The 25,083-nt window shown below is 38.5% G+C and overlaps 1 protein-coding gene across 1 annotated transcript in view; it reads right to left on the minus strand.

Moving 5' to 3' along the window:
- The window catches only part of IL1RAPL1 (interleukin 1 receptor accessory protein like 1), a 380,887-nt gene that overhangs the window by 346,482 nt on the left and 9,322 nt on the right, over positions 1-25,083 (minus strand). The window contains exon 3 of the mRNA XM_075714842.1: positions 24,675-24,954. Coding sequence (XP_075570957.1) covers positions 24,675-24,954 — 280 coding nt within the window. The remainder of the gene's footprint in view (positions 1-24,674; positions 24,955-25,083) is intronic.

Genomic DNA, 25,083 nt, shown 5'->3' on the forward strand with positions numbered 1-25,083 from the left:
CAGATGATGGTCCCCTTACACTAAATATTTTCTCCTTTTTTGGTGACAGAAAATCAAAACCGTCATCCTACACACAGTGATTATTTATACTTTTAAAAGAAATAGCATTCATGATGCAATTCGGATTTATATGAATACAAAGATATCATTCCTGTATTGTAATTTCCAAATTTGCTATACAGTATATAAATTTGGTTCTCACACCTCTTCCAGATAGAACTATTGAAGAATCAGAAAGAGTTAGATGTTAGTGCATAAGAAATGCACAAAACTTTATTAATCATGTAGCTGTTCACTCAAAAACATTACTCCCCCTTTAGCAGTCTTCACACTGCTAAAACAAGAGAGTCTATAATAGTTATTCTGTCACTGAAATTAAATTTCTTTGATACATTTTATAAACACCAAAGGGTGAAACCTGGTGGTAAAGTAAGTACCGCATGTCGATGAACTTCCCAGTGGCAGCAAAGGATTGAAACACATGCAGACTGCTCATTCAAAGTCACTGTTTAAATGCGACTTTGAGAAGAGAGACTGACAGTATGATTCTCTGTAGTTTCCCAAAGTTAAGGTTTTCACACAGTATTTGCTGTTCTTTTTCACGCATAAATGTTATGCCATAGTCTGCTATAGAGCCTCATCCACATTTTTACTCCCCGCTCCCATCGTTTTAGAGAGAAGACATACATGCTTGGACATCCCCCAAATCCCACAAAAGACAACACCCGTTGTCCCATGTAGATCACTTTATGTCAAGTCTTACGTTTGAGACACAGCAGGGACCCACTGTCCAGCACAGTTTAACTCATCCAGCAACCAACTATGCCTGTTCTGCCCTGGTGGGACTGTGGCACACTGATTTTCAGTGCTTGAAGAATGCCTCAGAAAAATCTGGATCATAACATATTTTTCTTGTATTATTTTGTCCATGCAATTGTATCTTACTTTTTTCACTGACAGAACGTAACTGTCATGAAAGCTGATGCAAGTCATATTTTTAGACCGTATCAAGTCCACAGAAATTACATTTTACTAGTTAATCTCATTGATCTTATCATTTTGAAAATAAGCATAGGAAAAGGGAGAAAAAAATTAATCCAAACTCTTCTATTTTAGCTGATTTCATTTCATTTGGCCTTTGCCAATTTTGCTCATGCACTGAACACCCACAAGATTTAAAGACACGTGGGAGGATTTTTCTCATAAATAATAGGAAAGTACATCTTAAAAGTACCACTCTAAACAAATTGTACATTATTACATACACTGCTGGTTTATTGCTCTAATTGACAACTAGGTATTTTCTCTCTGGTGAACAATATGAGAGGTTAACAGAGTCCCTGTTTTCATTTATACCCTGTTGAAGACTCCCTGTGACCAAAAAGTCTAATGCTGGGACCTGTACAGTTTTAGAATGATTCCATAAATAAACAAACTTTCCCACTAAAAATAAACAAACAAAAATCTGCTCTGATAAGGAAAACTACTCATAGTGGAAAAACTGAACAATTTTTCAAAAGCAAGTGGCAATATTTCAGGTGAGACAACTGTTCTAATATAACACCCCTTGAATAATAAACAGACTTGAGCTTAAGAAGTTGTTCATGGGGCCCATAAAGGAGTCTGCACGTTGTTTTGGCTTCAGCACTTGAGAGCCAAATGGAAAAATTAGCAATTTCAGTAAGCATGAATGGAGTATTTACTGTCAGTGTATCATAACAGTCTAGTAATCTCACACTTATCGAGGCGATTCTTCTCAACTGATGAATGGATCAATGCAACATTGCTGTCAGCAGGAAAAGGGACTGTCACTTTCCAAACCTCAAAGCAATGCTACTGTGAAGGAAAACTTTTGGGGAGAGGGTATTTAACTATACAGCAGTCAGTGTTCTGCAGTGGGGAAATCAGATGCACCCTTAGTGTAAGGTGCAGGGGATGCAACACTGGACCTGATGGTCACCAATGCAAGTGAGCTCATCAGTGACGTCAAGACTGGAGGCAGCCTGGGCTGTAGTGATCATGCATTGGTGGAATTCACACTCCTGAGGGATATGGGAAAAGCGAGGACTACAGTCAGGACCCTAAATTTTAGAAAAGCAAACTTCCAGCTCTTCAAGCAGTTAGTCAGAAGGACCCCCTGGGAAATGGTCCTCGGGAACAGGGGAAGAGAAAAGAGCTGGCAGACCTTTAAGGACACCTTCCATAGAGCGCAAGGGCTCTCAGTCCCCAGGTGTAAGAAATCAGGCAAGGAAGGGAAGAGACCAGCATGGCTGAGTCAAGACATGCTGGTCAAACTAAAGAGCAAAAGGGAACGGCACAGGGAGTGGAAGCAGGGACAGGTATCCTAGGAAGAGTATAGGGAAGCTGCCCGGTGGTGTAGGGAGGGGGTCAGGAAGGCCAAGGCGAGGATGGAGCTGAATTTGTCAAGAGATGTAAAGAATAACAAGAAGGGTTTCTACAGGTATGTCAATCAGAAAAGGAAGGTTAAAGAAAGCGTATCCCCCCTGATGAACAAGAAGGGCAACCTAGTATCAACAGACAAGGAGAAGGCTGAGGTACTCAACAACTTCTTTGCCTCAGTCTTCACTGGTAACCTCTCTTCCCACACCTTTTGACTGGAAGGACTGCAAGAAGGGCTGGGGGAGCAAAATCCTTCCCACTGTAAGAGAAGATCAGGTTCATGACCACCTGAGGAACATGAACATACATAGTCTATGGCACCTGATGAGATGCATCCCAGAGTCCTGAGGGAATTGGCTGATGTAGTTGCCAAGCCACTCTCCATGATATTTGAAAAATCATGGCAGTCAGGGGAAGTCCCTGGTGACCGGAAGAAGAGAAACATTGCACTCATTTTTAAAAAGGGAAGAAAGGAGGACCCTGGGAACTACCAACCTGTCAGCCTCACCTCTGTGCCTGGGAAGATCATGGAACATGTCCTCCTAGAAGCTAAGCTAAGGCACATGGAGGACAGGGAGGTGATTCGAGACAGCCAACATGGCTTCACCAAGGGCAAATCCTGCCTGACCAACCGAGTGGCTTTCTATGAAGGAGTAACTGCATCAGTGGACAAGGGAAGAGCTACGGATGTTGTCTATCTGGACTTCTGTAAAGCATTCAACACAGTCCCCCACAACATCTTTCTCTTTAAATTGGGGAGATATGGATTTGATGGGTGGACTGTTTGTTGAATAAGCAATTAGTTGGATGGTTGCATCCAGAGGGTAGTGGTCAATGGCTCAATATCCAAATGGAGAACGGTGACAAGTGGTGTCCCCCAGGACTCCATATTGGGACAAAAGCGGTTTAATATCTTCATCAGTGAGATAGACAGTGGGATCAAGTGCACCCTCAGCAAGTTTGCAGACGACACCAAGCTGAGTGGTGCGGTTGACATGCCAGAAGGATGAGATGTCATCCACAGGGACCTGGACAAGCTGGAGAGGTGGGCCTCTGTGAAAATCATGAGATTCAGCAAGGCCAAGTGCAAGGTCCTGCACCTGGGATGGGGCAACCCCCAATATCAGTACAGGTTAGGAGATGAAGGGATTGAGAGCAGCCCTGCAGAACAGGACTTGGGGGTACGGGTGGATGAAAAGGTGGACATGAGCCAGCAATGTGCGCTTGCAGCCCTGAAAGCCAACCGTGTCCTGGGCTGCATCAAAAGCAGCGTGGCCAGCAGGTCGAGGGAGGGGATTCTGCCCCTCTGCTCTGCTCTGGTGAGACCTCACCTGGAGTACTGCGTCCAGCTCTGGGGCCCTCAGCACAAGAAGGACATGGACCTGTTGGAGCGGGTCCAGAGGAGGGCCACCAAAATGGTCCGAGGGCTGGAGCACCTCTCCTATGAGGCCAGGCTGAGGGAGTTGGGGTTGTTCAGCCTGGAGAAGGAAGGCTGCAGGGACAGCTTATTGCAGCCTTCCAGTACTTAAAGGGGGCCTATAGGAAGGATGGGGAGAATCTTTTTAGCAAGGCCTGTTGTGACAGGACAAGGAATAATGGATTTAAACTAAAGAATAGATTTAGACTGGATATAAGGAAGAAATTTTTTACAATGAGGGTGGTCAAGCACTGGAACAGGTTGCCCAGAGAGGTAGTGGAGGCCCCATCCCTGGCAACATTCAAGGTCAGGTTGGATGGGGCTCTGAGCAACCTGATCTGGTTAAAGCTGTCCCTGCTCACTGCAGGGGGGTTGGGCTAGGTGATCTCTAAAGGTTCCTTCCAACCCAAAGCATTCTATGATTCTATGATTTAGTGTCATCACCAGCCTCAACTATGCCTGCCTGGAGACACTTGCCCTGCTTATTCCTTATGTGGTGTCCTAAGAGAACAATAAAACTTAGAAATGGGAAAGCTGCATGTGTTGCTATTAAATCTCATCACCATCTTAGAGAAGTTTTTAAGAAGGACAAGGACTCAGTATAATTTTGTATAACATTAAATCTATACAATATGTTAATAACTTTCCTACCTATATTGCTGTAGACCCTGGGGTAAAATTCATAGGACAGAAGAGTTCTAGATGACATATTAATTTTAACTAGGTATACACAGCCCATTAAAATTAAAACCATACAATTCTACTACCATGCAATCTGTAGATTTAAAATATATGAACAAAAAACGTGAAGTAAAATATTAGATGTAAAGGAATGCAGTAATTAAAGTTTCCTTAATCCTGTGGCCCTGTATGCCTATATTACAATGTTATCTTTAATATGCATGAGCACATTTCTTTTTCCCCAGTCTTTCCTCCATTCAGCCACTTCCTCTTCTTATTTGGTACCCTGGATGTACAATGGATGTACAATCCCCAGTAAATGCGCTCTGATCTCATCTTTCTTTCTATCTTACCACTCAGTATGCGTGTCCCAATTTTACTTACTGCATATCCTGAACTGAACACAAAGGATTTTATTTCCTTATAAGCACATATATAGTTTTATCACTGCACTAAGTTCTTCATTAACCTTTCACCTTCTAAATTAGAATATTTGACTGCAATCTCCCAGGGAAACTATTTTTTCCTTTTTCTGCCCCACCCTAAAAACTCTAGCCAAACAATCCATAAAGAGCTAGTGTTTTCACTGGAGAGTTAACTGAATTTTTCCATTCTTAGACTAAATCCTCTCAAATAAACCTTGGCTGAGTGAAAGTGACCATTAAATAACATGTACTTGGAATGACTGCATGAGCAGCTAAAAACAAAATCTTAGGTTACTCCATGCATAACTTATGTAGACTTAATTCCTGGGTTCCAGCTGCTTAACTGAGTACCCCTACATTCAAGTTAAGACTTTGTGTGGGTGACAAGACATTACCAGCAACACTTAAATTATACTTCCAATTAGCAATGACGGAAAGAATATGTTCTTGTATTGGTTTTGCACAGCAAGGGTTTGGTAGTGGGGGGGCTACAGGGGTAGCTTCTGTAAGAAGCTGCTAGAAGCTTTCCCTGTGTCCAATAGAGCCAATACCAGCTGGCTCCAAGAGGGACCTGCCACTGGCCAAGGCTGAGCCCATCAGCAACAGCACCTCTGTGGTAACATATTTAAGAAGAGGAAAATAAAAACCCAACAGGGCTCAAACTGCAGCTGGAGTGAGGAGTGAGAATATGGGAGAGGAATGACTGTGCAGACACCAAGGTAAGTGAAGAAGGAGGGGGAGGAGGTGCTCCAGGCACCAGAACAGAGATTCCCCTGCAGCCTGTGGTGAAGACCATGGTGAGGCAGGCTGCGCCCCTGCAGTCTATGGAGGTCCACGGTGCAGCAGATCATAGAATCATAGAAATCATAGAATCGTTTAGGTTGGAAAAGACCTTTAAGATCATCCAGTCCAACCATTAACCTACACTACCAAGTCCACACTAAACCAATCAAGGGTAGACTAGACTAAACCATGTCCCAGAGTGCCACATCTACCCATTTTTTGAACACCTCCAGGGATGGTGACTCCACCACCTCTCTGGGCAGCCTCTTCCAATGCTTGACCACTCTGTCCGTGAAGAAATTTTTCCCGATTTCCAACCTAAACCTCCCCTGGCTCAGCTTGAGCCCACTTCCTCTTGTCCTATCACTATTTGGGAGAAGAGACCAACACCCACCTCACTACAACCTCCTTTCAGGTAGTTATAGAGAGCAATAAGGTCTCCCCTCAGCCCCCTCTTCTCCAGACTAAACAACCCCAGTTCCCTCAGCTGTTCCTCATAAGGCCTGTGCTCCAGACCCTTCACCAGCTTCATTGCCCTTCTCTGGACATGCTCCAGCACCTCAATGTCTTTCTCGTATTGAGGGGCCCAAAACTGGACACAGTATTCCAGGTGCAGCCTTACCAGTGCTGAGTACAGGGGCACAATCACCTCCCTGTTCCTGCTGGCCACACTATTCCTGATACAAGCCAGGATGCTCTTGGCCTTCTTGGCCACCTGGGCACACTGCTGGCTCATGTTCAGCTGGCTGTCTACCAACATCCCCAGGTCTGTTTTGGCCAGGCAGCTTTCCAGCCACTCTTCCCCAAGCCTGTAGCATTGCATGGGGTTGTTGTGACTGAAGTGCAGGACCCAACACTTGGCCTTGTTGAACCTCATACAATTGGAATTGGCCCATCAATCCATCCTGTCTAGGTCCCTCTGCAGGGCCATCCTACCCTTCAGCAGATCCCCATTCCCACCCAGTTTGGTGTCATCTGCAAACTTACTGAGGGTGCACTCAATCCCCTCATCCAGATCATTGACAAAGATATTAAATAAGGCTGGCCCCAAAACAGAGCCCTGGGGAACACCACTTGTGACCGGCCACCAACTGGACTTAACTCCATTCACCACAACTCTCTGGGCTCGGCCACCCAACCAGTTTTTTACCCAATGAAGACTACACCCGTCCAAGCCATGAGCTGCCAGCTTCCCAAGGAGAATATTATGGGAGATGGTGTCAAAAGCTTTGCTAAAGTCCAGGTAAATGACATCCACAGCCTTTCCATCATCTACCAGGCGGGTCACCAGGTCATAAAAGGAGATCAGGTTGGTCAAGCAGGGCCTGCCTTTCATGAACCCACCTGCAGTCCATGGGAGGACACCACACAGGTGCAGGTGGGTGCACCCAAATGAGGCTGTGACCCCATGGGATACACATGCTGGAGCAGGCACCTGGCAGGACCTGTGACCCTGCGGGGACCCACACTGGAGCAGTCTGTTCCTGAAGGACTGCACCCCATGGAAGGGACCGGTGCTGGAGCAGTTCATGAAGAACTGCAGCCCATGGGAAGGACCCACATTGGAGAAGCTTGTGCAGAACTGTCTCCCATGGGAGGGACCCCACGCTGGAGCAAGGGAAGAGTGAGGAGTCCTCCTGAGAGGAGGAAGGAGCAGCAGAACCAATGCATGAGGAACTGACCACAACCCCCATTCCCCATCCCCCTGTGCTGCTTGGGGGGTGGAGGTAGAGAAAATCGGGAGTGAAATTGAGCCTAGGAAGAAGGCAGAGGTGGGGGGTATTTAAGATTTGGTTTTATTTCTCATTACCCTAATCAGTTTCAATTGGTAATAAATTAAACTAATTTTCCCCAAGTTGAGTCTGTTTTGTCTGTGACAGTAAATGCTGAGTAGTATCTCCCTGTCCTTACCTGGACCGACAAGCTTTTTGTTATACTTTCTCTCCCCTGTTCAGTTGAGAAAGGGAGTGATAGAGCGGCTTTGGTGGGCAGTTGGCATCCAGCCAGGGTCAACCCACCAGTTCAGAAAGAATATGTTTGTATTTAACAACTCTACCGATACAAGGTGATAACTGCAAATCTAGGTCCCACTGGAGTTATCAGACAATTTCCAGTGACTAAGCCATTACAATCTCAGTCAAAACTCAGACACTTTGGGAGGAAACAGTTTTCTATTGAAAAGTACTCATATTTTCTGCACTTTGGTTATAACATAACCCCTTGCTTATTGGGGAAAGAATTGTTCCTAAACTAGATGAGATTCAGGTGTCTTGAAGCCAGAACAGTGGATACAGTTGTTAAACTAATGCTGCAGTAGAAAAAGGCCTTAAGTGCATATTCTCAAGATACTCTTACCTAGCTCAGCTGGGAGCAGTGGCAAAAACTGATGCCTGTCAGTCCTGGAATATTGCATATCCAGTGCTCCAGTAGTGAATTGAGTAAAGATGTTTGTTTAGAAGCCTCATCTTCTGATATTTACACTTTATTATTAGTGTTATGCAGCAACATACTGCAGGACACAGCAACCCACATATCCCTTGTCTGCATTCCTGTAGAAAGACCTGGGGTTTGCAGAGACTGAGGATCTGCTCTGTTCAGGTGCTGAACAGATACAAAGCCAGAAGGTCTAGGCACCTTATCCTTTCCCCCAGCACTGAGTGAAAAGGGTATCTGGAAGCACATTTCAATTAAATGTCAAGGTTTTGGTTTTTATTTTTCATTTGCATTATTTTTAAATATTATGCTGAAATTAATTTAATTTTTATAAGGCCTTGCTTTTTGTCTTCCAGAAAGAAAAGACAAATACAAGAAAACTGTAGCCAAAAGCAAAGATGTTACTAGCAAAGCTACTTTTAGTATGTCACACTAACAAACACAACTTTGAATGCATTTGATTGAATCTTTGGCAGTAAAGTACCATATTAATAGTCACACTTTAAACAATACCAAAGATACAGTGAACCACAGTTATTTTAACAGATATAATGTCACACACGCAGAAACTGCCTGTGACTGTCATTTACCTATTACCTGTAAAGAAACAATGTGAGTGTGTATTTGACCATGTGCTATTCATTTAATAACATACCACAGCTGGGGGTTATTGACTGCTACTTGTAACATGTAAGAATAATGTTCACAGCGTCTAGTTTGAGAGTAGCTGTGAACCTGGGCCTCAAAATCGTTAATCTTATTATTACCTGCATATACATATGCATGCATGTATATTTCATTCATATATATATATGTATTTATCTTCAAATAATATACATATATGCATATTCAAATCTGTGCATGAAGGAGAAGAGTTCCAGTTCCATTACAAAAATGCAGAAGCACCTTTCCTAGAAATCGTGGGGGGAGAGAAATAGTCCTTGCTGGATCAAGAAAAGCAACAGTAACTGAAGCCCACTTTCTGAGCGAGGGAGTGCAATGTTAAATACAAGAATGCAGAATAACAGGTGAAGTAAGAAGAACTGGAAATGGGGTCAATGGCAGCTCCTGTGCACAGGTGAAAACCTGTAGTTTCTTAAATTTTGCCCTTAAACATTGAAAAGATTTCTCTTGAAGTGCTAAAGACACCTTCACACTCCTCCTCTTTCCAAATGTCAATACCAATGGCACACTTTCCCTTCCAGGATCATCTCTCTGTCTTCCCCCCCAGGTCCTGGTTGAGGCTGACCTGCCTAAAGAAGAAATAAAATCACTTTTATCTTTCCTAATCTTATGACTGCCAACACTTCTCCCTGCAGTTCTCCACAAGCCTTTACTGAAATATTTTCCCATTGGTTATTCAGGCCGTGTTTTGGGTGCTACCACACACAATGAGGCCAAGAGATACAGTGCTGGCATCTTGCATGTTGGACTTTTTTTTTCCCCCTTCATGTAGTTGTTGTAGGTATTTTACTTGGGCATTGATTGTGTAATCTGAAGCCTGACTAACACCATACAAAACCCTCAGCCTGCCTGGCCTTGGCCTGAGGCTAGGTGCCACACATTGTAAAGAATTCCCTTCAGTTGTCATATTGTCATGAAACTTCACAAAAAGAGAGTAGAGTTAGAATGAATATTGAGGCAGAACTACACATGGGACAAAACACTGAACTGAGCCCTTTATATTGAATGAGTTAATTGTAATGTCCAGAAGAGGTAGATAGACATTTTGGGGTGGGGGGAGTGGAACACAACACAAACATGTAATGAAAATGTCACTGAAAAGTCATTAGTACTTATGCTTGTTTGAGAAATCTGTCACTTTAACAACCCACAGTTGAAGGTGATGAACTTTAATCTGTAGTCTCTGCCCTTAGAAGCCAGCCAACTTGATCTTAAAAACTCAAGAACATCAGAGAAATGAAGCTGATTGTGTAGTTGATTATTCCTTGCTGCTAAATCTATCCAGTTCACCTTGTGCTTGAAAGTGGAAAGATTTGTTTGAAAGGGAAAAAAAAAATCATAACTGTCTATTACTTGTTCTTTTCTCTACATATTGTAAATAACAGAGTATATAAAAAGCATTTTCTGTTCTTCAAGGCTATCATAAAAACTTAACATATCAGGCAAAACCCAATCCTTTTAGATTTCCTTTTTAGCCTACTGTTTTAAAAGTTTATTTATTTTTACATACAACCCTCTAATTAAAATTACTTTACATAATTGTATTAAATATAAAACTTTGGGATCTTTTTCACTCTCAGACAACAGGCATATGTATGAAAATGAATCCAGATGAAACAGCTAAACCAAAAAAGCCACTTTATTTCTTTATACGTTGCCATGTATTTCAAACATTTTGTGTCAAGATTTAGCATGCAAGGCTGAAAAAAAAAAGTATGCCAAAATCATAGAAAGGCCATATTATAAACATTTCCTGCAGATTGACGAATTTAATTTTCATAGTTATTATTGTCATTATATCAAACAAAAACTTGAAATAATGCTTTACAGGGGTTCTTTTCAGTGCAGCCTGAAGAGAGTGGCCAGAATCCACAGTGCAGCCCCAAAAAGAGAAAGGCCAAACTCATTCTAACAACTGGCCATATTCACATAAGTCTGTGACAAGCCAAAATTAAATCCAGTTTTCAAGCATGTCCTCATTAACTGTTTTCAGACCATCCCATCTTCCCTTTAAGTCTCTTTCTTGGTTCACTATGTGCATATATGTAGCATATACTGGTGTGCAACTATGGATATGTGTGCGTGTGTATTAATATACACACACTAGCTCTTGCAATAAGTGAAAACAGAAGCCCTCCTCACTGTCCAATCTTGATTAATTTTTCTAAACAAAGTCCAAGTCTAGCAGTCAAAGGCTATATCATAATGCTTCCTGCATTAAAAGGCTGAATTAAGATTATAGGGACAATCTTGACCTTTGATCATCTCAGCCTCTGCAATTAAATACCTCAAGATCTCTTGGGTCAGTCTCATCACCTTGGAAATGAGCAGCACCAGGCTGTGTTACTTTGACAGATAGTAGCACTAAGCAAGCACCAAATGTGCAAATGTCATTAGTTTTCCTCTAGAGTGGGAATATTTGCACAATATTATTTTCAGTGTTACAAATAATTTTTACTTGCTAAGTCTGCTTGTAAGCTTTATGTTTGGAAGACATTAAAAAGATTGTAAATTCACTGATATCAGACTACCATGAATTCGGGATATATTTACTACAAAGGAGTTACACTTTAGTCATTCTACAGTCACCACTGAAACTGATGAAACAGTTCGTTATGAAATATGGTCATTGCAAACTTGGATCTTTGTCTTATGCTTACATGTGAACTCTGACTTTATCACAGTAAAACAAGAAAGAGAAACATTCTTTGAACACAAATTATTTAGGTTTGGATTAAACCTAAATGAGATTAAAAGATGTCATTTGATTCTTTCTAGCACATCAAACCTGAAGTCATTTTAAGGTCTCACATGACTTGTCCAAGTATGCTACTGTCTTCACACTAGACTATCAATTCATGTGCATCAGCACTTCTGTGGAAAACCTGCTATTTTGACATTGCCAGATTCAGTAAGTAACTTGCTTCTCCTCAAGCCCTACATTTCCAAGTCAATATTTCATCAACATATAGGCTGCCTAAATGAGTATCAGTTGCTTTTTTTCCTCTAATTCCTTCCATGGTCACCAGCTATCAGCTACCTCATAAGATCATGAACAGTTTGGGTCAAGTATCTTATCCATACATACTTTAATGGACATGAACATTTGAGAATGGATGCTACTAAGCCAAATTATTATTGACCAAAATATTTTTTAAAAGATTTTTAATCCAACACCCCCCCCCCCTTTTCTCAGTCCCAGGAAAAATACAAATGTCATAACATCCATTAATGGTTTTTCCAAGATAGTAAATGTCTTGAGGGTTCAGATCTTCCTTTTTCTTCAGCAAGACTGTTGATTATTAACTATACTATCTCAGTGAGATGGGCAGCATCTAATTTACATTTCAAAAGCAGAAACAAAAAACCCCACATAAATGCTAATTGTCATTTTTAACAGAACAATAATGCATAGTCTTTCCAGTAGTAGTAGTTTATAATTATATATAATATATGTTATAATAATATATTATATTTATAGATATTGTTAATTAAAAAATGTGTATATAGCAGACACTTGCCTTAGCATCTATTCTCAAGTTTCTGTTTTTATTAGTAGACTTTCAGATAGTAAATTTTGATGAACCCATCTGTGACTATTGGAAGATACCCTTAAGAACAGGGGTAATGCATCTTAATAGCCATCACTGTTTAAAACAATTCTGTGTAATAAACCCTTGCCACAGTGAAAATAAGTAAAATTCCTAGACTTCGTCAATCTAATCCACTTAAACATTTTTTCCAGACATGGTTAGAGAAACAGATGGATTTTATTTCTTTAAGACTTTAGAGACTGAAGAAACAAGCAAAACAAAATTAAGTCAGAACAAGGCTTTCCAACAAGAGAATATTAATAGCTTGCCTTCAAGTTTCTATAGGCCAATATATTTATTCTTTAATTTCTTCTTCACTTATTTATCACCCTCCCTGCAACTCATGCTGTTCTATCTTTTAAGTCCTCAAAATAATCAACGCAATTTTTTAGTCTCCCAATTATTCCCTTTATTATTATTATTTATTTATTTGGTCTTATTACATTTAGAACTTTGCATTTTTGTCATGTAGCACAACTGATCAATTTTCCTTCCTATGTCTTGCTAATAAGAACCTGGTACTTTTTCCGCAAAAAAAAAAAAGAAAAAACCCACCAAAACAAACAACCACCAAAAAACCACACACACCCCCAACCAAACCAAAACCACACAGAGAACTCTGGAACCATGTGTGTGAACTGAGAGATATCTTATAAGCTTCCTCCAGTTCTTGGACTTTTTTTATGATTCACTGCTTTCAAGATTTTCTCCGGAACAATAATATTACCATTAAAAGTTCTTTTTTTTAAAAAAAAAAAAAAGCAAACAAATAAACAAACAAAAAAAACCCCAACACACACCACACTTGAAAATCTCTTACTAGTGCTTTTGTCTAAGAGCCAGAATTATAGTAAAATTATTTACTGGACTTCTAAAGAGAAGAATCTGTTAGACATACTGGAAAACTTAAATGAAAAGATAAGTTTTATTTCACTACAGTGTACTTTTTCATCGATACTTTTACCACTGTTTTCCCCCTCAATGATTTTGACTATAAAAAGTTTCCAAATGTCCACCTGATTTGCATCTAAGTTTTCTTGAGATTATTTCTCCTCATAGGTAAGAAATAAAAAACCCATCAAATATTTTTCTCTTTTTAAATTTTTATCACTATGCCATCCTCTTACATTTACTGAATGTTCCATAGTACCCATGAACACCTCCTTGATAAATAATAAAGCCCCAGCCTGAAGACTTGCAACAAAGATGTTTCTTCTTTCTTCCTATATCAGATAGAAGAAGTCACATGATTTTTTTGTGATTTGATCAAAATAGAGGAGAAGCTTGAAGAGAAGAGAAAGAAAGATGGGCAGATGCCTCCACCTTTCCAATCTTCTGTACGCTGGGGATCACAAAACCTTTTCTTTATTTTTGGTAATATTGGGTGCCTTTCTCCGATTTATGAAGGGAGAGGAGAGAGAAGCAAGGATCAGAACAAGGACCATGAAAGAACTTCTGAACTCTGCTAGGACTGCTTTAGATCAGTCTTGTTTTGGGGAAAATAGTCTAATGGCTGTGGGAAACAAAGGTTAATTGAATTGTTCCAAAGACATCCTGAAAACATATCACCTTCTTCCCATCATTACTTGTTCCTACCATAGTGGCACCAGAAAATAGTCAGTAGGCAGGTTATCTTCAGTCTCTCTACTGTATTTGTAACCTTTCTGCATTATGGAACATATCATCTTTTCAGATTCAACCCTTCTGAAAAAGTCATGCAAGACTTCACCATGGACCATCTAATATTTCATGCTTCTTGGAGTGTGGCTAAAGAATCTCAGCTGCTGCTTTTCCTTTCCTTTTCTAAAGGAGCATTTGTAATATTTATTTGTGGAGAAACCTTGGAAATGTTAATCTAATTACTGAGAAAGTGTCTTGTTTGTTGAACTGATGGCTTTTAAGTCAGTTTGATGAATTTTGGGAACCTCAACCACTATTTTAGATTTGCATTTCAGAACAATTTAGATTATAAATTAATTCAACCACATTACATTCTTACATTATAGACTTCAAATAAGTTTAATATTTTAAAATGTCAGTCTCATGACATAGCACCAAGTACAGAGATATGTCCCTTAACTTTCACATCAGCCAGTGCATTTCAAGGTATGTGATATGAATACACAAATTAAGTTAATTTAATTTGTGATGCACTTTAAGACATTTCAGTTCTGTGATCCACTTACATTCATATACCTGTGTTCTATGTCTAAACTCCTACTGTAGCTACCAGTCCAGCTGATGGAGCCTAGCAAATGGTTTAGCTGAAAAGACAAAAAAGCTCATTTTATTTCCTAAGAGCAGGTGCATAGTGGCATGTGGCTTGCCCAAATGTATCCCACATTCCGCCTGCTCCAGATCCAGTGCCATATATGTCATTCCCTTGTAAGTGTCTTGGAAATGCTCCTAGTGCCTCTAAAATAGTATTAGACACCTATCCCAGTGTAACTGAATCAAGTCTATGCTATATTTTAACATCAGCTAAATTGCTCTCTGGCCTGAGAACAATGGGAATTAAAGAAGGAAAAAATTCACAGGCAGCTATTTAGCATCTAGATGCTTAAACTGAATTTGATGCCTGCAGGCTATTTATATACACAAAGGTAAACATTTGCAGGACAGACATTCAAAATAGAATTTGAAATAAGATGTTAAGAGCAAACTTAAATGAGCATGTAAAAAGTAGGAGGCCCATATTATTACTAGCTATACAACTTGGTGGTTTTGAATTCTGCTAAAGAAAACAATAAATAAATAAACTATAAATGAACTTTGGAGACAAAGAAAAAATTGAAGCCATTGTTTTGAAAATATGTGCAAGTCATTTTAGTTCTTTGCCTTTGTCTTCCATTTTCTCTAGTGCCTGGACAAAAATTATCTACCCTTGCTTATCTATCTATTATATGGAATTAACTTTCTCTGTGTTTTCTCCTTCTCCCACGTTTGCTAAAAAGGCAGCTGATAGGCCACTTCCATACTGTCATATGCCTTTTGGTCCTTTTCTAAGATGGATGACATTAGCAGGACAGTGTAAAATGGACGAAGTATTGCCTACTCTTCAACAAAAGAGAAACTGTGTTTCTTACTACAAACAATGCATATTAGTGCAACCTGACTACATGTTAGGACCTTTTCCATCTTAAATTACAACTGCAAAAACAAACATCACAGTCTTATTTTACTGTTGGACTGAAGTGAGATCTAAAGTGTTACATTTTGGTCAGAAATATTAATTTAATTGCGACAAGAAGAACCTTGACAATCAAAGGGCAAGTGAAACTGGTTTGCTAAAAGTACTCTTAGGGAAAAAAAAAACCAACCAAATTAACCTCTAATAAAATAGCGGAAGCAATAGTCAGACTAAGTTATTTGTTACATTGCTGTACTTCACCAAATAGCTCAACAACAAAAGAATTAGTAGTAAAAGAAACTTGGCATCACATAGAAGGCTATTCTTCACATAATTCTCTCCTCAAGTATTGTCTATGCCATTCCTGTAAGTTCAGAGCTGTTAAAAAGGGGATATTGACAATGTCTTCTGCTCAGTCAAATACACCAATTTATTCTTCTTTTCCAGTATCAACATCCTTCCTCTGTTCTGTGTAAGTACAGGCTTTACTTATTTTCCCCTCAGTATAAAGTAATATATCCTTTAATGAAGTCTTACCTAAAACAATTCTCTGGACTCCTAGTTCTCAGACTTGCTTACATCTAGTCCACCAAGAATCTTCACTTACAATCATAACTCTACCCACTGTAAAGATCATATTGCTCCTTTATCTACTCACCACCATGCTTGCTTGGTTTTTTTCAGTGCAAGTTCTCATTGAGCCAAGCAAATATACACTGGAATTTAACATTATACATAGCTTATATTAATTTAACAATGAGAAGAAGTACCCTGCACTCACCTGTTTCTCTCTTCAGTATTAGGTATTTGTTTTGTCCTAGTGCATGTGAAAGGTATTTATCATGTACAATAAAGATGCTAATGTCAGACAGCTGACCTGCAGTGTCAGAAGGACAGGGAGAATGGAGAATGAGTAGATTTTAGTCACCTGACTTCTAACAAGCATCAACTTCAAGAAAATCCCAGATGTCTTTTATTTCTAGGAACGAGCAACTGCTTTTTCCATCTGTACAGGACACAATGTAAGCTCCGGTAACAAAACCTGTATAAATTCCTAATGTTACCCTGAAGGCTTTTCCTACTCACCAAGGCATCCCTAAGTCACAATGAAAAATTTCATGGATTCTGGCTAGTCTACCAAGCTTACATTTGAAAAGGAGATGGATCAAACCTTGATCACCATAAGAGACAGATTCCTTGTCATGGTTAACAAACACTTTCACAGAACAAAAAGACCTCGGAAAAAGCTCAGACAAGCTTACAAATGGAGTGTAGAAATAATGAGGGCACAGTCAATTGCCTCCCTTGCTCTCTACGAACGAAATCAACATGAAGGAGGGGACCAAGGAGAGTCCATCTCCTGTATGCAATAAATGTTCTCCTGGACTTGCACACCACTTCAAGAGGCTGTCAGAGTTGTTGACTTCTGTACAAAGACCTGTAATGGTAGTTCAAACATTTGAATAACTCAAATGGCGCAGACATCTCCACCCTTATTTTTTTTCAGTTTTCTTTTTCCATTCCCTCAGTTTTCTTGCCACATGTCTATGAATGCCTATTTGCTAAAAGCTTACAAAACTACTTTCTTTGTGGGGGCCAATGCTCTAAACCAGGACTTCTGGGCTTTACTCAAAAGCATCCCACTAAATGCGAGTCATGAAAACTTGCAAATCCGCATTCCAAACTACTTTGGAGTAATTTTAAATGTGTTTCTAGTGATCTTTTTCTGTTAATTACTTTACCACTGTGATGACGCTTACTTAAAGCAATTAATAGCATAGCAGGCTCTTCTGATAGTTATTTCTGTGTACTGCTAGCACATTTGGTCTTCCTTTAAGAAAGCTTATTTCTCTCAGATTTCTTTGTTACTAACACAATTAAATGTAACCAGGGATCCCACGAAGATCTAGGGAACACCATGTTTTTTAACTTGTAAGATAAACTGCTGCAAGGCTTGAATTTCAGATATTTTCTCTTTTTTGTTGTTTTTTATTATCATTCAGATTTAACACCTATTTGTTATCTGAACACTTACTTTTTTCTTAAGATAATAATTTGTAAAAACTCTATAAAGAAATAAAAATATTTACAAGTATATATGGCCAGGGTAAAAGCCCTTCCTACAGTAAGAGAAATTTTTAAAATGGTTGGTACCATAAAATGGTAATTCCCATTTTTAAACATGTTTTACATTATTCAAAATGATGAAGAAATGGTACTTGCACAAGGTTCATGAAAAATTAATTGTATTTCTTTTTTGCTTACCATTTCCTTCTCTAAAGCAAAGATTTCCTTATACTTTCTGTATTCAGGATTTCTGATAATGCATTAAACAATTGTGTCCATACATACTATGACTATGTGCAATGTATAGTTTTTAGGAACCAACAGAATTATATATATAGAAATAGATATTCTTCTTAAAATGAATAGAACAAGACTTCATAATATCTGAATGAACACTGGTAATTCAACAAGTTACTGCGGGAGATGGTTAGGCTCCATAGCCTCTTTGAAAACAAACAAACAAACAAACAAACAAACAAACAAAGACTAAGGGAATTTTCTCTAAAAATAAATGCATATATTGTTATTTTAAACTTCATATTTATTATCTCATGTTTATTTCACAAAATAACTATGTGCTGATAATAATGCATCATTCATATAACTGCAATTATTTTAACTAGCCATACATAAACAAACAGTCAAATAGTTACATTGGTTAAGCTATAATTGACATGACCTGTCAAAACTAGATCGGTTAAACTACAGAAAATCAATATTTCTGTATTTGAAGATGATCAGCACAGGAACATATCCTACTTAACAGAAGAAATTTATGCTGTCATCATTTCACATGATGCAGATAAAGGACTATTTTTCATAAATTCACAGCAACCTCAGGTTTCAAATCATGCCTAGGGAAAAAAAAAATACTTTACATTCTCCTACACACTGTGATGCTTTTCAAAGATAATCTGAAGCAGTTTTAGTTGAAAATTTTATAGAGAAAATTAATGTTCTTTTATTTAAAATATCTCTAAAGTTTTTTAAATTTTATTTCTGTCTTAAAAATTATATACAAACTAAACTATATGGCAGGGAAGTTACATGATTCAGCAACATAATATCTGTATATGTGGATGTATGTGTATATCTCTGTAAACATGAAGACAAAACCCACAGCTGCTATGAATATTGAGTAGAGATATTTAAAATACAGCTAAACAGCAAAGATTAAAGCTCACCTTAAAAAATGAGTTAGAAACACTTATATCTGAAGCCTCTACCTTCAGATGTGCAAGGCCATAGCAAGGGTAATGAAATGAAATAGAAGACTGGACAATAATCTGACTCCCTTCCTTCCTTCCTTCCTTCCTTCCTTCCTTCCTTCCTTCCTTCCTTCCTTCCTTCCTTCCTTCCTTCCTTCCTTCCTTCCTCTCTTTCTCTCTTTCTCTCTCTCTTTCTTTCTTTCTTTCTTTCTTTCCTTCTTTCCTTCTTTCCTTCTTTCCTTCTTTCCTTCTTTCCTTCTTTCTTTCTGAAGTAAAACCAGAAAATTCTATCTGCCTCACTGTATTTCAGTCTTTACCCCTTTGTCTAAAATGCTAGATTGTGTGTGACAAATAGAAACAGTTAAAGATTCTCAAGCAGATGCCCAGGTGTTTTACTGACTTGGGGCTGTAAATAGATTTGAACCATCTCCATAGTTGCTGTTATTCCCAGTTTGAACCTGACAGTCAGATCTGAATTTGAAACGTCAAAGCTGAATATCACTGAATGAACTATAGGCAGTATTTTTATGGCTGATAAGTACATAATGAATTTATTTTAAGTGTGTTAAAGTTGGAGAAGGTTTTTAATCCGTAATGTAATTTATAATGCATTATTTAAACTTTTATTGTTGCCTATTTTTGTCTGGATCTTATGCTTACTTTATAGCCACTCTCATGTTTTTGAACAAGACTTGGTTGCCTGTATGCATTTTTCTCCACTAAGTATTTCAGCTTACCAAAGCAATTAATGTTCGTAAACATCCAAACACATAAGTCTGCACAAAGACTCAACTACAGAAAAGTAAATGGTCTACTACCACCATCATTATTAAGGACAAATGGAGGACACAGGCAGATGTTACATGTTTTAAGTCCAAACTGATTTCTACAAGGGAAAATACATTATCTCTAGCTCTAAAGTGAGAGTTTCTAGTTACAGATGTAAAAGCAACCTCACTTGAAAACATGAGTTTAAAAACAGCAAAGTCATTAGTTAGTAAAAGCATATGCAGATTCAGAAAGATGTCTGAATTGCTACATACACTGCGTGCAGTGATAAAGATGATTTTTAAACACTATTTAACTGGCATACCGATGCAAAACTCTTGTTGAATGTATCATAAAAACTATTTCATCTTTTGCAATACAACCCATTGTAACATTTTAGCGTAAATCCCAGACCAGCCTTCCTCTCGAGCCCCATTGACCTGAGCTGATGTTAGGTTGGGCCATTACTGGAGATACCGTAAGAGAAGTTTCCAGGCAGGGAAGGAAAAGATGAAAACATGAAGGAAATATCAGTTTGACAGGCACAATATTTCAACTTCTTTGCAACATTAAAGGAGGCAGAAAGTTTGACAGAAACCACTTAGTACTTACTGTCATACCAGGTGTGTGTATATATATATATATACACACACACATAATTTTTGGGAGCTTGAGTTGAATATATACATTGACTCTGTGCAGCTTATCTTGTTATATTTACTGCTCATATATGATAAACAACAAGCAACCATGTGATGTGACATCCACTGAAAGACTTAATATTTTATATCCTCTGCTTCCTTAAAATTGCAGCACACGTTGCAACAGAATGTTATGGTGCTGTGCTTGAAACAAACTAGATTATTTTCTCCCTTGAAAGCAGGGTATAAGCCCATACATTTTCTACCAATCAGCTCATAGTCCTTTTATTGCCTGTAGTAAGCTGAGAGCTATTTCTAGCTGTCCGTCTCCTCTTCTCCAGCTATGGGTGTGCAGCAGTGCTTTGATAATACTGTTCAGTCTTGATTTTCTCAATTCCTTTATGACAGACAGCTTCCCATAGGAAGGAAAGCATAAGATATGAAACATGAGAGTATTGGGAACAGTAGTGAATAAGCATGAAGGTTGTTTCTTTGCTTCTGAAGGAAAAAGAGCCAACCTTCACTGCTTATCCCTAGGTTAATTTCACTGAAAATGTTAACATTTCTACTCAGTGAAACTCCATGTATCTATTGTAATGTAGTCACTGTAGAAATTAGTTTGGTCCACTAACTACCTTTTTAATATTGTTCATTTCGTACCATACAGTCTGTTCCAGCATGTTGTTCTCTACACATCCTGTGCAACAGATATATTTTTCTTCCTTACTGTTGGCACAGGTAGCAAAGGCACAGAACTGTGAAAAAAGGAGCTTCTGAGCAAAGAAAAGAGTAAGTACTGGACTGTTCCACCCATTCAAGTAAGTTTGAAATAAAAACTAGGCAGAGCCATTTATTCAAAGCACAGTTCTGCTTTTGCCCATTTACCCTTTACTGCCTGCCCTCATTACCTCACTGATACATCTCTTCTCCCATCTCTCCTACTCAAGTTATTGTTAGCATCACACTGAATGTAAGTTTGCTACCAGGTAATTTTAAGCCTCTTAACTGAGCTTCTCAGCTGGGGGGTTGTGGTGGTGCATTTCCCCCCACCCCTACCTTTTCTCTCTTCAACCACTTTATGACCTCAGGAATTCCTGCCAGACTGCAACCATGGTGTAGTGAGTTGGTCTGTTAGGTGCCCCTTAATTGTACCAGAAACTCCTACATGGTTGAAACGGGGAGTGAGAACAACCAGTTACCCAGCAGTCTTGAAACAAAGCAGTATCATGGTTACTGGTATTCCAGAAATTACTGACCTGGATCATGGCTCTGATGGATGACTAAAGCCAATCATCTCACAATCCTATAAACAGCAGTCCTAAGTGAAGCCCTTTGAGCTCTCCTGGACTGCAGTGGGCTGCACCAGCATCTCCCTCGGAGTGGGACACCTCTCAGAGCCAGCAAACTCTTAAAGTTTGCTAAAATCCGAGGCCCATTGCTGAAGACTGACAGTGGAACCTGGGCTGAAACCCTTCACTCCTTGAGGCTCAACCCTCACCCGTTGAGAAATGCCAAGGCATTCGACATGAATATTTCACTGAACTCAAGGGGAATTTTTAACAGGTATACCTTATATGTGTATATATATATGTATTCATGTCTGTGTGTATGCATGTGTAAATCAATTTAAGTAGTCTGCAGATGTATTATTTAGTTATAAAGTGAGTCTTATACTGTTGCATTGTCCTTATTCACATAAACCATTGACCAAGTCTGAGACTAAGATTGGAGCTAACCGCACCTAGACTCCTCTCTGAAAAGGAGTTGAGAAAACAAGGGGGTCTATTCTGAACCTCGTGACTCAATGGGAGGGTCCTCCTTATCCCCTGTATATACAGTCTCTCTGTGAATCATTCCAACCCAGTGTAACTTAATTTTCTTTTATGCACTTCCATGTAGTAAAAGAGTGAACCTAGCCACTTTTGAATCTGTAACTAAGTCGCTGTTTTGATCGATTTTGTCTAATCACTTAGTTAATCACTGATGACTGAGTGCTATTAAAATATCACAATCAAATCCTTCAATTTGTCAGAAGTAAATTCTAAACTGCTACTAAATCAAACCGTGTAGTCACTCATTCACAATAAATTAACATCATCATCAGGATTCACAAACCTCCATTTGCAACAGACTTCAAAACTAAAATAGCTTATAACATCATTCTGAAGGTGTTTATAGCCCTCATCATTAAAATAAACAAAAACTTCAAATTTGTAAGAAAAAATTTCTAAATCCCATCCCTGCAATATTCACTTTGTTTCTTGAAAGAAATTACAGTTCTTGTTCACTAATCTTTCTCCAGATTCTTTGGTATATTCTACCAGTATCCAAGCACAAAGTGACAGTGGGACTGAGTATTCTGATTTCATTGATGAAACTAAAGAGCAGTAAAGAGCAGTAGACAGCTATTTGATGCAAGAGGTTTTTTTCTAGATATTTCTGTAGCAATAACTTTGGAAGTACAGATAGAGTACATAATTTTGCCAGATGTCATCTGTTCAGCCTCTTTTTTTTTTGGTCAGATAATCACTTTATAGTGTAAGAATCTGAAGGAACAAGGGAAAAAAAGGAACCATTATATTGCTGAGTAATTAATTTTATTTATTTCAGATTAAAATATTAAATCCATGTTTATCTTGGGAACATAAAGTTTTAAACTTGATTCTAAATGGTCATTCAAAACTATTTGAAAGTCACCTTTGACCGTATGCAAAAAGACGCATAAAAGAATATATTCCTCTGATACTGAAATAAGGATTGTGTCTTCTACTAATAACCATCTCGATCATACATTTGAAAGTTTCCACCCAACAAATCTAAAACTGAAATTGATATAACAGCAAGCACAGACTTCTTAGTACCAACCCTTTAACCAATACTTGCTTATTCTAGTGGGTCTCCTCAAGGTGAAAGGCTTTGTAACTATTTGTAAGATCAGGATCGTGTTCAGGGTCACAAACTAATTAGTACTGTATTTTTTAAAATCTATCATCAATCTACATTTTAAGGTATGTTTGATTATGTAAATTGCTGGAAAGTGCAATATCAGATATTTAAGGTTTTCTTTATCTAAACAGAGGGGATTAATTATGGTATTTTAAATAGCACTATGGAATAATTGACAAAACTGTTGCCATTTTCATAGCTACTGTTACACACTTATCTGAAAAAATATTAATTTAAACGTAACTAAATATTCTCCTTAAGTAGCTTAATGTGTAGTTTTTTGTGTTTTCCTTTTAAAGAAAACCATCATCATCAGAAGAAACATGTTGAAAATGCTGTGGAACAAGGTTATGTAAAGAGCTCAAAGAACAAATGTTTTTAAAAACACATCATCTGGTAAAAATCTCCTTCACCACGCACAACCCAGACAGCATTCCCCATCCCCCCTTCCCCACCCAAAAAAGTGGTAGACACTAAATATCTCCAGGTGCTGGTAAAAAAAATTCCTTATTTTCCTTGCAACATTGGAATAGCTTCATTATGCATTCTTTTTCCAGCCACTCAGTTGTTTTACTCTTTCTTTTTGACTCTTTCTACTGTGTATGAGTAGCAAGACCATTTGTATCGGTATGCAGACAGAGAGGAACACTGCTTCATCTGTTCAACTAACTGCAATAACTGATTTTATCAAACCTTTGAACAATTAGTAGCGACTCTTCTCTGTACTTTCTATGTACAAATTCTAATTCACATAATTTCACATCTACTGAAAATCTAGTATAAGGCTGTGACAATATGAAAGTGTGTAGATGATCTTTTTGACTGCAAAAGGCTGGAAACTATCTCAGTGCACTCTATTTTAAAGATGCAGAAAGAAGCTGAACACCTATTTCAGAAAGCAGGAAGTGGAATCTAGTCCAATTTATGGTGATGAAGCTTGATGCATCAGAAGGTTAAATACCTTTGGAAGATATCTGGCACCCAGCTTCTATTATCAGATTAAGCCAGATGTGATCCTAGAGGATATGTGTCTGTAAAAATGCTGAATTTTCACCTTCCATTTTCCTTGATGCAACTACTTTACATCAAATAACAATTTTTTAAAGAAAAAAGTGAATTAAATGAAACCATTTAATAAAATCCATATAAAATTAAATCTGAATGTGAAAAATAAACTTTTTACTCTAGGATAGTGACTGTAAGAGTTAAACCAGAATCAGAACCAGGAACGCATGACATGCATCCAGTCCCACCCATCTTAAAAATTTTAGATTTTGTTATAAATGACCTAAATTTGTATATAAAAAAAAAATTAAAATGTTCAAGACATTCAATAGTAATTTCTAGTTAAGCATGAAATGCTTCAGGGAAGGGATACCAGAAGGAGAAGAAAAAGTAACACACTCAGAAAATATTTTTCTTTGGCACAAAGGTCTCACTATTAAGAGACTTGCTTCATATCTGATTAATTAAAATGCAGTATATTAAAATATAGTACCTTATAACACATGCATAGAGCCCGCTGTCTTGTACCACTGTCGGTCGGAACCAAATGGAGTCTTCTTCTTTGCTCATTCTAGTTCCATCAAAAGCTATAGGTTCCTCAAAATCTCCGGGTCCAGAGCTTTTGTACCACATCAAACTAAGTCCAGCACTTTGGGCTAGGGAGTAATTAGCTCTAATATATCCATAAAAGAGCGCACATTTTATACGAACAGGTTCTCCCACTAGAACTTGATATTTCTTGTAATCCACAGACCAGTCAGTGCATCCATCAGCTAAAAGAGAAGAGAAAATTACACGAGATTACCCAAGGCTTCAGAGAGCACTATTCACACAGCAGCCTTCATTGTGGAAAAGCACTGCATTTGAGAAAAGGTCCATTGAGTGACTAGTAGTACTCTTTT

The sequence above is a fragment of the Pelecanus crispus genome, chromosome 1 (genome assembly GCF_030463565.1).
Source record: "Pelecanus crispus isolate bPelCri1 chromosome 1, bPelCri1.pri, whole genome shotgun sequence".
NCBI lineage: Eukaryota > Metazoa > Chordata > Aves > Pelecaniformes > Pelecanidae > Pelecanus > Pelecanus crispus.